The sequence below is a fragment of the Lissotriton helveticus genome, chromosome 5_1, assembly GCF_964261635.1.
Source record: "Lissotriton helveticus chromosome 5_1, aLisHel1.1, whole genome shotgun sequence".
Classification (NCBI taxonomy): domain Eukaryota; kingdom Metazoa; phylum Chordata; class Amphibia; order Caudata; family Salamandridae; genus Lissotriton; species Lissotriton helveticus.
This window is the reverse complement of record NC_136065.1, coordinates 208,629,064-208,643,212: the sequence shown is the minus strand read 5'-3', so window position 1 is coordinate 208,643,212 and position 14,149 is coordinate 208,629,064. Positions and strand designations below refer to the sequence as shown.

Here is a 14,149-nt window from a genome sequence, read left to right as displayed (position 1 = left end):
TTTTGACAACGTCATTCTCATTGGACTGATGATATTTGAATACTCACGCCTCATGTATGGAAACAGCGTCCAATTACAGTAACATTTCACAATAACACATATTGCTGAATTATGCTAACTGAGACATGAATCTGGCCATCTTACCTTTGCCCTGAAGAAGCCCTTGTGAAGGGCCAAACACGTTGGCTGTTTGTGTACAAAGGACTATCTGGAAAATAAAGACTTACAACTAAACTCACTACGCCTGCGGAACGAACCTTGTTTTGTGTGCACTGTAATTTGTCGTTTTTGTGTGTTGCCTCTCATCCATCTTTCACTTGAATTTATTTGTGGCAGATGGCCATTTGAGGTGGGTAATACAAGTTCAAAGTACATTTTTTGTGACTAGCCTAGGTAGTGCAGTTGCCGTCTCACCCCCCTGCCCTCTGCCTTTTTGAAAATATAGAGTGCCTACATTGGTCAGGTTAAGGTTCCGTGCTGTCATATGATGAGCGCCCTCGAAGTGGGGTAGTCAAACCTCTAAGGTGACCACTGGTCCCAACCCTGAACCACATAAGCTGTCCATAGTCTGCCTTTAGAGTGAACCAGGTGAGTAATGCATCGCTGTAGCTTACGAGTCAACAGGTGCATAGTGTTAGATACCTCGCCACCCCATTATGAAAGACTCTTGGGGAGATGCCGTAGGCTCAGTGGGAGCGGGGTAACAGCTGATGAAATCATCTGTAGAAGTGTGCTTCAGAGTAGAAAAGTTTGAAAGGTACATTCTGGTAAGTTCACTCATATTTACCTAGACAGCCTATACAACCTGTATTTGTGCTTATACGGGAAAGGTCAATGTCCAGTCCTGTGGGGCACCTAGGTACGCAGGGACCGGGTTTCCTCTGGGTCCACCCTGGCAAAATCAGAAAGTTATTAAAGGGTCTGAATAATTTGCAAAAGGGTGCAGGCCAGAATCTGTGACAGTGTGCACAGCGGCACATACTGCATGTGGAAGCCGGTGGTGCAGTGGTTCTCAGTCCTAGAATGGTCCTGCTTTCCATGGACTCCCTTCATCATTTGCAGTCATGACCTTAGGTATAGCTCTAGGCTTGAAGAAAGCACGTGAGCACAGGTTCCCGTGTGGACAGAACCCTTGGTGCACCACGACTGAGAGAGAGCCACTGCCTCTAAGAATATCCTTCTGCTTATCTCCCCAAGAGGACGGCTAGTGATGACAACTTCTCACCGATGAAGACCGGCTCATCTGTCAAATGGTTTGCATTTATCATAAGTCAGCCTTGGCTGATTCTCATTTCTCATTTTCATTTTCATATTTTCCTTCTTGCAAGGCTTACCACAGGTCTGAACCTTTGGTAGTTGTCCTGCCTGCCCATGGAGATAGTTTCCATCCTCTGTGGCTGGTACCAGGCTGCCTCAAAGCACTGGCAGTCTCTTGTAGCATGCTGGAGCTCAACTCTCTAGCCCTCTCTTTCTTGCCCATTCCAAGGAGGGTTGGAGAGCTAGTGGGGAATCAATCCCTGCCCTGCTCAGCTACCCAGGGACGGGCACAGGTTACATGGAGCTCCACGTGTAGCAAGAAGAGCACTGGGTTCTTGGTGTCCACATAGTAAGGACGTGATCATCACGGATAGGTGTAAGAAAGATGGAGCTGCAGATTGGACTGGACTGCCCTATACAAAGTTTCCCATGGAATTCAAGGTGCCACTCATAAAAGGCACACCAAGATTTAAACATGCAGGTGTCACATCTATCTATGCTTAGAAAGATCACCATTCACTCCAGTCCTTTGCCCTTTGGCCTCCTACACTGGGCACCGCCCCCAAGCCCAAGGACCACGCACGCAACCTGGGTTTCATCCTGGACTCCTCCCTCACGATGACCAAGCAAGTCAACGCCGTCTCGTCATCATGCTTCAACACCCTGCGCATGCTCCGAAAGATCTTCCGGTGGATCCCCACCGAAACCAGAAAGACGGTCACCCAGGCCCTCGTCACCAGCCGACTGGACTACGGGAACGCCCTGTACGCCGGAACCACAGCCAAACTACGGAAAAGACTCCAGCGCATACAGAACGCTTCTGCACGACTCATACTGGGCATCCCCCGACACAGCCACATCTCTGCCCACCTGAGAGACCTGCACTGGCTCCCCGTCAGCAAGAGGATCACATTCAGGCTCCTCATCCACGCACACAAGGCTCTTCACGACATGGGCCCCGAATACCTCAACAACCGCCTCACGTTCTACGCACCCACCCGCCAGCTCCGATCCACCAGCCTCGCCCTCGCCACCATCCCAGGGATTCTCAGAACCACCACCAGAGGAAGATCTTTCTCCTACCTGGCGGCCAAGACGTGGAACTCCCTCCCCACCCACCTACGGCTGACCCAGGACCATCTCTCCTTCAGGAAGCAACTCAAGACCTGGCTCTTCGAGCAGTAGCAGCACCCCCCCCTTTTACCCCAGCGCCTTGAGACCCTAGCGGGTGAGTAGCGCGCTCTATAAATGTTGTTGATTGATTGACTGATTGATTTCACCCTTGCTCTTTTATGAATGAAGAGTGTCAGGCAATCAATACCTGACTCCGTCCAACTAAGGCTATTAGAGCTGTGAAATTAGCATTGAAGCTTACATGGCATCCAAGGCTATGTCCACACTTTCACATGGCACCCACTTGTGCTTCCTTCTCCTTCAAAGTGAGAGAAAGACATTGTGTGCAAGCACAGTGAGTGGAATAATACCCCCAATGCAGGATTAAAAGTGTATAAAATATCATACGAGGATTCCATTCAACCAAAGCCATCATACAAGGAGTTCACTTTACTATGGCCATCATAAAAGGATTCCACTTGGCTACATCCATCACAGAAGGATTCCACTTGGCTACATCCATCACAGAAGGATTCCACTTGATTATGACCTTCATACAAGGGTTCAATTTTACTTCTGCCATCATGCAACAATTGCACTTGATGAAAGGTATCATACAAGAATTCCACCTAACTATGGTTGTGAAATAAAGATTCTATGTGACCACAGCTGTTATAGAAGGATGCCACTTCCCTACAGACATCACATAAGAATCCCACTTGAGAGTCGGCCATCACTGAAGGATTCCAATCTTACAAGGATACCACTTAGCCATGGCCATCAAGGATTTGACTTGACAGCTGCCATCATACATGGATTATGCTTGACAATGGCCATCATACAGGAATTCCACTTGACTATGGCCTTCATGCAAGGAGTCTGCTTGACTAAGGGCATAACCCTAAGGTCCTCTTGGCCTTGGCCATCGTAAGTGGATTTCATCTTACTATGGTCATCGTACAAGGATTCCACCTGACTTTGACCATGCTTACCTTTCGCTGTTCCCACGTTCAACTTCATCAATCACCCATCTATTTCCCTGCCATCTGTCTTTTGTTTCCATTTTGCCTCTAAACCTTCCCAGATTTTTCTCTCCTGACTCACTTGGGGACCATTTGTTCTTGCATTGAGCTCATGTGACACTCCCACGAGTATTTCCTCATCCACGCTATTAAAACTCTGCTGAGGATAACAGTCTCTGCATCCGTGTGGAACGATTTGGTCCCACTTCCCTTGCATATAAATATCCTCTGAGCTAGGCTGTTCTCTGTCATTTCGTTTCTATTCTGTAGTTTTTTGACCACTTAACAACTTTGAACATCTGCTCAAGTGTCCCTCAATCTGACGCTTACTCCTTGTCTCAGCTGCACACTACTTGGGGGTGTCGCTCCTCACTCCCCCTGCCGCTGAGCCTCCATCTTGAGACACACTCTTGCCAGCTCGTTCAAGATGTCTTATTGCTTCGTGAGTCTGCGCTTCGTTCGCCTCCCCAGGCTCGCTTGAGAGACCCTCAGCCTGCTTTTTCTGGCACTCTGAAGTGCAGCTCACTTCTGATGATGTTATTCCCCCAATGCCTACTGTACACTGTCTTGGGGAAAATTAAGCTACTTGATTGACTGATAACAGCCTAAATCTTTCATGCATGTGACAGTAATTTACTTTATGCGACTTTTCTAAATGTGCAAATGCCTTAACTTTCTGTTCCAGCAAGAGTTCCCAAGATCCCTCTCTTCTTTTTTAGCCCTATGAAGAGCAGCAGTAAGGCGTGAGAAGTGTGAGATACATCAATGTCCAGTCATTTGGATTGTAGTTAATGCTGATAGCTAACCAGTTTCTGTTCAGTCATAACTTTGGCATGGGTGATACCAAGGCATAGGAATTTGAAGTAATTTGTCTAAACTCAAACAGGCATGGAAGCCAGGGTAAAAAACAAAGGCCTTATTACAACAATTATTTAATTAGTAAAACCACAGTTATGAATTTTTAAATTTAAAGCGAAAAAGTTCATCTAGTTGCATGAGACCTGGGGAAAATTATGGCTGACTGCAACGGAGCGCGGTTCAGATACACAAACTGTATTGGACAAGTCTCCGCTTACCTTTGGACTTGGAAAATTTTTCAAAGAAAAATGTCTGAGTAGGTAAAGTTCAGCAAGGCATCCTGCGGTGTTCGAGAAGGAGGTGTTGTCAACGTCGGGGAGCTGCTTCACAAAGTCGCGGTGGAGATTACTTTGTTCGGGCTTAGTTTCTCCAGTGGGATGAATCTACAGGATGTAGGATGTAGCCAACAGGGGTCCATGAGGCTGGATACCCCTTCTGCAAGGAGCTGCTGAACAGGATTTGCTTTATGGCACATGTTGCCGAAATAAAGATGATGATGATGATGATGATGATTTGCTGCTTTGGAGAAAAACTTATCAGGAGCTGCTGCAACTTCAGGCTGACCAGCGATGCACCTTGGGTGGATCAGCGGACAGATCCTGGTCTCCTTTTGGTTCTCAGATCACTTTTTTGGCAGGCAATTTTCTTTCCCTTTCTAGGCAAGAGCAGTGTCATCCAGGTAGTACAACCTATGTGCTGTATTTAAACTGATACTAATCATTAGGTCATGTTTTGTAGATTGTAGTGTTTACTAGGTCCTGAAGAATCGCAGTCAATGTACTAGAAGCAAGAAACATGTTGACCATACCATTTGCACTTTAGCCCTGGTCCACTCTGGGAAACCAAAGTCCCCATGAACACCGGCTATCCTTGATTTTACTTGTGGCAGAGGACCACCAGAATAAAATTGTTTTCCGGTACCTCGTGCCACATTTTATCCTCACCCACACTATCTACTCTGTCCTGGCCCCTCACCCCACTTTACCCATAGGCAGTTGGATAAAAGATCTCCGATAAAGAGCCCCTCTTTGAGGTGAGCCCATTGGGCATTGCACCACCTGCCCAACGAGGAGCATTGCCGATGACGAAGCATGACACTCGCAAGGATGTGTGAGGCCACTATATCCAACACATTGGATACCCAGGGGTGGTCCTCCATTGAGCACTAGCCGTCATACCTTAGTGACCTTCTTCTTCTTTCTACCCCTAGGAACAGCCCAGTCATCCTTTTTGTTGTCTTCAGGCAATTTTCTATCCAATGTTTTGGACTTAGGCTATCTGGGCACCTTTGACATCGATTCAGAGGGTCCAAGACTGGAGGGAGCACCACTCGGAGGATCAGAGTCACACAGGCTGGGTCCAGGTGCGAGTTCAAGATGGTTGAAACCTTTTCTGTCCCTGAGGCTCTAATCAGGAGGCCAGCCAAATAGCTATTAAAGTCATTCTGGAAGTCCTCGGTTTATGCAGAAAAGCAGGTCTCAAGCAGCAGGGCAGTCCTCTGAGGGCACAAGGCAGTCTTCAGGCAGCAGGGCAGTTCTCTTCGTGCAGCAGGGCAGTTCTCGTTACTCAGAAGTGCACAGCAGGCCAGTCTGAGATTCATTCTGCAGGAGCAGAAGTGACCTAAAGAGTACGGGTGAGGTTTGAGGGTTCTATTTGTATATCTGATTTCAGCTTTGAAGTGGAAGAAACTTCTGAAGTTGTCACCCTCCCTACCCCCCATAGGAGTGTCTGGAATTTCCTGCCTGTCTTCCCTGGTGTTAGTCTGTCTGCAGTCACATTAGGCTTGTGTGAAGTTCTTTGTTACAAGTAGGGCTGTGCACAGCTCCGCCCGCCCTCATCCTGCTTGGGATGGCCCATCCTGCCAACTACATCTTGTCATTTGACCCAGGAACTAGGCTGAAGGCACCAAATGATTTGGACAAGAAAATGCCAACTTTCTTAAATTCATACAAAAAGATGATGGATGCAATGCTGAACATTGTCAAACATTCACCTCCTGTCACAGATCTGAGTTAAATCCATATTTTTTTGCTCACCATGCCACCAGAGTCAAGCTATCCTGACTGATGCAGTTCGGGTTGGACTGTTTCCATGGGGAGCAGGTTAAGGCTTATTTGTATATGGCTGGCTCCAAACTGGAATGGCTTGGTGAGTAAAAGGATGATGAATTTAGGCTTGGATCTCTGTACTTGGGGTGAGTGTTTGACATTGTTCAACATCCCATCCATCATTTGTTCTTTTTGTGTTTGTTGCCCTAAGTGGGATGGGTATGCCCACACATGTGTCTCATGCTCACCATGCCACCGGAGTCAAGCTATCCTGTCTGATTTGGTGTGATCTCCCGAAATTGGTCCTAGGATGCTTATTTCTGGTCCCTGGAGGACCTGGTCAGGCTATTCAGGCTGGACAGTTCCCATGTGGAGCAGGGTCAAGGCTGGTTTGCATATGGCTGGGTCCAAACTGGAATCGTGTGGTGAGCAAAAATAGATGTATTTAAGCACAAATCTCTGTAATGGGGGCGGGGGGTGCTTGACATTTTTCAGCATTCCGTTCATTATTTGTTCTTCTTGCAACTTTCTAAAAGTGGCATTTTCAGATTTGTGACTTAAAATTCGACTTTACCATTAAAGAGGAATTTAAATTACAATTCCCTAGACACCAAACATGATATGTCTACCTCCTCCCAAACAAAAGTTATCAGTTATTAAATGTATTAAGGTAACCCCATGTTATCCTATGGGAGAGGCAGGCCTCTCAGTAATGAAAAATGAATGTAGGAGTTGTTTACTACCAGGACATGTAAAACTTGAAAGTACATGTCCAACGTTTTTAATACAATGCATGCTGTCCTTTAGGCTGTTTAGGGCCTACCTTAGGGGTGACCGTTATTTAATAAAACCAAGTTTTAGACCTGGCAATGGGTTTATTTTGCCAAGTCAACTTGGCAGTTTAAAACTGCATACAGGCTGCAAAGACAGTCCTGGAAAATGTTTTAAGGGGCTAGGTAAGTGGGTGGCACAATGAGTTCTGCAGACCCACCAGTAGCACTTAGTTTACCAGCCCTGGGTATATGGTATATCATGTTACTAGGGACTTATAAGTAAATTAAATATGCCAATTTTACCATGTTTTAGGGAGTAAGCACTTGTGCTTTAGCAGTGGGAAAGTGCACAGAGCATTGAGGCCAACAAAAACAAATTCAGAAAAATACGAGGGGAGTAGGCAAAATGTTTGAGGGAAGATGTCCCAAATGTCTAAAAGGGGTAGGCGCTGCACACTTCTACTTATGGCTAGGTCTTTTCTCTATTCCAATCTCTCTTTTTGCATTTATGGTGCACACATTTTTTACACATTGTCTGAAGACAATTCTGTCCATAGGCTATAGTACAGCATGTCCTCCCCTGTCTTGGTAATGATGTTACCAGCACTAGAAGCCATTTTAAGCATCACATCCTCATTGCAGCTCTGTTTGCTTAAGTCGTAATAGCTTCTACACCTCTGCTATAGTTCAAAGGATGAGGCTTCCTGTTTTGCAGCAGGAAGTGGTCATAGACCATTTTGACAGACAGATGATTTTGCCAGCCCTTGACTACCCCTCTACTGGAGGTCATCCCTCCAGGGAGCAAGCAGAGCTTCAAATTTGACAAGTCAAATCTATTTTATATTAGTGCTATTTTTTGCGGATTCTACTCAAATATCTTGGATAGTGTGTTAACCCAGCCACAGTACCTTCCCTTGTTTCCATGCCAGCAGGGCGTTCCTTACTACACTCTGCACTGGGCTGCATCTTAAATTACTGTTTAGTTACAGTGTATTTATCTATTCATAGATTTTCCTATATTGCCTTCTATGTTATAGTGTGGGATGTTTGTATAGTAGCACAAGCACAGCTGGAAAGCATTAGAGTGCTGAAGCACGGGTGTGCACTCCCTGGGATATGGTTAGTCATCATTTACAATAGGCAAGATTAGAGTAGGTTTCTGTTGTGTGGGCAGGCAGTTCTCTTTGGAGTGAGCTTTGTGTGCAGAGTGGTTGTTGCTCTGCACTGTGAGTGCCCAACGTAGGCCGAGGGAAGCAGGGCCCATGCCAGCTTGTCAGGATATTAATATAAGATGCATTTTTGTTTACAGCGATTCTAGTGGTAGTCGTTTACCTACATAAAGGCTCTCTTGGACCGATGCTGGACAGCGCTTCTCAGAGCTCTCATTCCTGGCCACCTTTACTGAGTTTGGGAATGTTTGTGATGATATTGACTCAGTCTTTATTGTGTCTGAAATTCCCAAAACTGGGAATGTTGAGGCACCTGTATGACTGAAGGTTGTCAGGTAATATTGATAATGGGAATTTCTTAAAAGTATGCTGTAGAACCGTACAATATGCCTGACACTAGACTCATACACTTGTGGTATGAATATGCCGAGTAGGAAAAACAGTTTCTTCTTCAGAGGCACCAACATTGACTGCTATCCACCTATCCTAACCAACTCTGGCATGTGGACCCCCCCTTGTTCCACTGCCCTCCCTGTCCATGTGTCCACTGACTCCCTACAGGTCAGGCCACCACCCTGGAACACTACACAGAGGTCTATGTCTGTTTGTAAACACACTGTGCTCTTCTAGTCAGGTGTAAACACACTGTGCACTTCTAGTCAGGTGGCCCCGGCCACAGCCCCCTTCCGATTTAAAAAAGGATTCTGATTTCTAAATGTCTTGTGTCTCTTTCATGCCACAGGGAATTTGCCAAAGAGAGGGAGAGAGTGGAGAACCGACGTGCCTTCCTGAAGCTTCGCCGGCAGCAGCAGATCGAGCGGGAGCTGAACGGGTACTTGGAGTGGATCTTCAAGGCGGGTAAGAAGTCCCTTGCTTCAAAGTGGCCCCAGGTCCTCCTGTACTAAGACATCCTCTGACTCTCCTTTGCTGATAAGAAGTCCCTTGATTCAAGGTGGCCCCAGGTCCTCCTGCACTAAGACATAATCTGACTCTCCTTTGCTGATAAGAAGTCCTTTGTTTCAAGGTGGAACCAGGTCCTCCTGCACTAAGACATCCTCTGACTCTCCTGTGCTGATAAGAAGTCCCTTGTTTCAAGGTGGCCCCAGGTCCTCCTGCACTAAGACATCCTCTTCTCCTTTGCTGATAAGTCCCTTGTTTCAAGGTGGCCCCAGGACCTCCTGCACTAAGACATCCTCTGACTCTCCTGTACCGATAAGAAGTCCTTTGTTTCAAGGTGGCCCCAGGTCCTCCTGCATTAAGACATCCTCTGACTCTCTTTTGCTGATAAGAAGTACCTTGAATCAGGGTGGTCCCAGGTCCTCCTGCACTGAGACATCCTCTGACTCTCCTTTGCTGATAAGAAGTCCCTTGTTTCAAGGTGGCCCCAGGTCCTCCTGCACTAAGACATCCTCTGACTCTCATGTGCTGATAAGAAGTCCCTTGTTTCAAGGTGGCCCCAGATCCTCCTGCACTAAGACATCCTCTTCTCCTTTGCTGATAAGTCCCTTGTTTCAAGGTGGCCCCAGGTCTTCCTGTGCAAAGACATAATCTGACTCTCCTGTACCGATAAGAAGTCCTTTGTTTCAAGCTGGCCCCAGGTCCTCCTGCTTAAGACATCCCCTGACTCTCCTGTGCTGATAAGAAGTCCCTTGTTTCAAGGTGGCCCCAGGTCCTCCTGCACTTAGACATCCTCTGACTCTCCTGTGCTGATAAGAAGTCCTTTGTTTCAAGCTGGCCCCAGACCCTCCCACACTAAGACATCCGCTGACTCTCCTGTGCTGATAAGAAGTCCCTTGTTTCAAGCTGGCCCCGGGTCCTCCTGCACTAAGACATCCTCTGACTCTCCTGTGCTGATAAGAAGTTCCTTGTTTCAAGCTGGCCCCAGGTCCTCCTGCACTAAGACATCCTCTGATTCTCCTATGCTGATAAGAAGTCCCTTGTTTCAAGGTGGCCCCAGGTCCTCCTGCACTAAGACATCCTCTGACTATCATGTGCTGATAAGAAGTCCCTTGTTTCAAGGTGGCCCCAGGTCCTCCTGCACTAAGACATCCACTGACTCTCATGTGCTGATAAGAAGTCCCTTGTTTCAAGGTGGCCCCAGGTCCTCCTGCACTAAGACATAATCTGACTCTCCTGTGCTGATAAGAAGTCCTTTGTTTCAAGCTGGTCCCAGGTCCTCCTGCACTAAGTCATCCTCTGACTCTCCTGTGCTGATGAGAAGTCCTTTGTTTCAAGCTGGCCCCAGGTCCTCCTGCACTAAGACATCCTCTAACTCTCTTTTGCTGATAAGAAGTCCCTCGTTTCAAGGTGGCCCCAGGTCCTCATGCACTAAGACATCCTCTGACTCTCCTGTGCTGATAAGAAGTCCCTTGTTTCAAGGTGGCCCCAGGTCCTCCTGCACTAAGACATCCTCTGACTCTCCTGTGCTGATAAGAAGCCCCTTGTTTCAAGGTGGCCCCAGGTTCTCCCGCACTAAGACATCCTCTGACTCTCCTGTGTTGATAAGTCCCTTGTTTCAAGGTGGCCCCAGGTCCTCCTGTACTAAGACATCCTCTGCTCCTTTGCTGATAAGTACCTTGTTTCAAGGTGGCCCAGGTTCTCCTGCAGTAAGGCATCCTCTGACTCTCCTGTGCTGATAAGAAGTCCCTTGTTTCAAGGTGGCCCAAGGTCCTCCTACACTTAGACATCCTCTGACTCTCCTGTGCTGATAAGAAGTCCCTTGTTTCAAGGTGGCCCCTGGTCCTCCTGCACTAAGACATCCTCTGACTCTCTTGTGCTGATAAGAAGTCCCTTGTTTCAAGGTGGTCCCAGGTCCTCCTGCACTAAGACATCCTCTGACTCTCTTGTGCTGATAAGAACTCCCTTGTTTCAGGGTGGCCCCAGGTTCTCCCGCACTAAGACACCCTCTGACTCTCATTTACAGTCAATGAACAGTGCTAACTCAATGCACGAGATTCCACTGCCGCATGGGAATGAATACCACACAGGTGGAAATGCAACTCATCCACTGGCCAATTAGATCTGATTTCCTCTGTACACTTACCCAATTTTGATGAGATGTACTTTTAGTCGCATCAAACATGCGACAAGCACAAAGAAGATTTATTATACATAAAAACCCACGAGATCTTTAAGAAAGAAATGTTCTATGTACAATACTCTTCATAGTCTCTCAGCAATGCACAGGATTCCTGTTAAAGGTTTTATACAGGTAACCTCTGCATGAACACTTAAATAATCTTAGGGTCATTTTCTAACGGTAAAACTCTGTTAGTGTTTCACTGATAAGTACCAGGCACGAGTGGAGATTGCTGTATATTAGTGGTTAAGCCCTATGGCTGGATGTGTCTTTCTTTAATTCTTGGACATCTATCTATCTATCTATCTATCTATCTATCTATCTATCTATCTATCTATCTATCTATCTATCTATCTATCTATCTGTCTGTCTGTCTGTCTGTCTGTCTGTCTGTCTGTCTGTCTGTCTGTCTGTCTGTCTGTCTGTCTGTCTGTCTGTCTGTCTGTCTGTCTGTCTGTCTGTCTATCTGCCTGCCTGCCTGCCTGCCTGCCTGCCTGCCAGCCAGCCAGCCTGCCTTTCTGTCTGTCTGCCTGTGGCTGTGTGGCTGTCAGTGTAACCATCTGTCATTTGGTACTCATTTGGCATATTCAACTAAGGTTTAGAATGCCAACTTTTCAACAGTTCTGTGCAGGGAAAATGTTAAGGGGGTTAGGGGTAAAAACTGATGTGTTTTTTATTTTAGCTCCCTTTGAGATTTCACTCGCACCTATAGTTAAAACCACCAATCTTGGCATGAACGTTTGACTTTACTCAGAAAGTGTGCTTCTGTTGGCTTGGCATAGTTCGGTTTAGTATTTTTGGAGCAATTAAAAATGTGCCTGGAGGTCTTGAAAGGTAAAGACTTTTGCACATATTGTCAGTTGAAACTTCACGTCTTGATTTGCTTATAACGTTGACATTGTTTGATGGATGGAATTTGGTAGGAAAGTTAGCACATTTAGGTTCCTGTTGGTATGTTTAAGTTCATGCAGGGGACAAGTTAAAAAGGGGGGAGGGGCAAAAAGGGATCATTTGCTAATAACATTGGCACTGTTTGACGAATCAGCAAAATAACTGGCGGCATGATTGGTTTTCTATTGGTATGTCAAGATTTCTGCCAATCCATCAAAGGAGCAGGAAATAAAAAATTATATTGCTTATAACTTTAGCTCTGGTTGATGAATCTGCATCAAATGCAAAAGGCAGTTAGCAAACTACACATAGTGTAAGTATTCCAGATCCAATGGGGCGTGAGTTAAAGGAGGGGGTCAAAGCATATTAATGTACTTGGAGCTTTGGCACCATTTGAGGGAGTGCCATAACAATCCGCAGAGACTTACCATGTTTATCCTGCCTTTTGTTTTCTCAATTTCCATCAAAAAGGGAGCAGATTTCAAAAGGGATGGGGGAGTTAAAGTTGTTGTTTTTGTACTTGTATAGCGCACAGCTACCCGCAGTGGGTTTCCCGGCGCTTGTACGAATACCGCAAGGGAACCCTTCCTGGCTTTCCCTGTGAAGTGTCCACTCCTGGGCACCCCCATGGTGCAGACCAGGCATCCCTCGGGTTGTGGGGGCCGTTGTGGAGACTAAGCAAGCTATTGCCCAGAGTTGCAGCGCGGGACCCATGATCAGAAGAATAGGCACTGAGGCGAGAATATCCGGTCAGGGGAATTAATGAGCCCGAGACCCGCCGAGGCAGGAATCGAGCCCCGGTCCCTGGCCAGAGCTCTGCATCGAGGTCTGCCTGCTCTAACCATTGAGCCACACTTCTCCAAGTAGTGTTCAACTGCTAAAGCCCTTTGTGTTGTTTGATGGATACACACGAGTACTAGTAGACATTCAGCAGATTTAGCTTTCTGTTGGTTTTGCCAAGCTTTAAGCAGATTGGTCACTATAGAGAAAGATAACTGTGGCTGAAAGTGTCACACACTAATAACTTTGAGGCTGTTTGGTGAATCTGCTTGAAATTTGACAGCTAGCAAATTGAGATCAAAGCAAAGCCAAACAGGCCCGTACCCAACTTTCACAGGGCATGACTGACGAGGATTGGGTAGATTGGGTAGTATGGCCTGTCCAAAAGCCATACACAGAACAGAAAGGGTAAATGGCAGGTGAATGTTGTACATCGTAAAAAAACGAGAAATGCACTAAAAGAACCTCAGTTAAAAGTCAGTTATGCTTCTGCAAGCACAAAACCATAACTCACGCTCACATACCCATCATGCTCTGTACATCCATTAGCTAATGAGATGTAAGAAAAAGGCTATCAACAAATAGCAAGAAATAGGAGGGGCCTGGGCTGTGGTGTGCATTACTGGTGAATATAAGGTTTATCAGTTGTGTGTTCTTTGAACCATAACTGATCTTTACCTGAAGATTTTTCAGAGAATACATACATACATATCTATAGATAGCTAGATAGCTAGATAGATAGATAGATAGATAGATAGATAGATAGATAGATAGATAGATAGATATGTACATACAGAGGGTGATAGATAGATGGATGAATGGATGGATGGATGAATGGATGGATACAGAGGGTGATAGATAGATGGATGAATGGATGGATGGATGAATGGATGGATATGCATGTGTATGTATGAGGGATATCGCTCACCATTATCTTCCATTGGTCTTTTCAAGGATCAGTTACATTTTGCTTTCACTATAAATGACTGCATTTAGCTTGTGAACATTTCCACATTCACCTAAAAATGTATTCCCTTCAATACCATGGCAAGTAGGCCCACATTTTATTTTGTAGTGTGTTCTTCTTTCCATTTTTGGAAGAACAATGTCTGATTTTAATTCTGCTTTCATCTTATTTCTTTTAATGTATTGTTTCAAT

At 46.0% G+C, this 14,149-nt stretch overlaps 1 protein-coding gene across 1 annotated transcript in view; it reads left to right on the top strand.

The window, feature by feature from the left end:
- The window catches only part of CACNA1B (calcium voltage-gated channel subunit alpha1 B), a 1,081,812-nt gene that overhangs the window by 661,133 nt on the left and 406,530 nt on the right, over positions 1-14,149 (top strand). Inside the window, exon 9 of the mRNA XM_078642008.1 lies at positions 8,983-9,098. Within this exon, the coding sequence (XP_078498134.1) occupies positions 8,983-9,098 (116 nt within the window). The remainder of the gene's footprint in view (positions 1-8,982; positions 9,099-14,149) is intronic.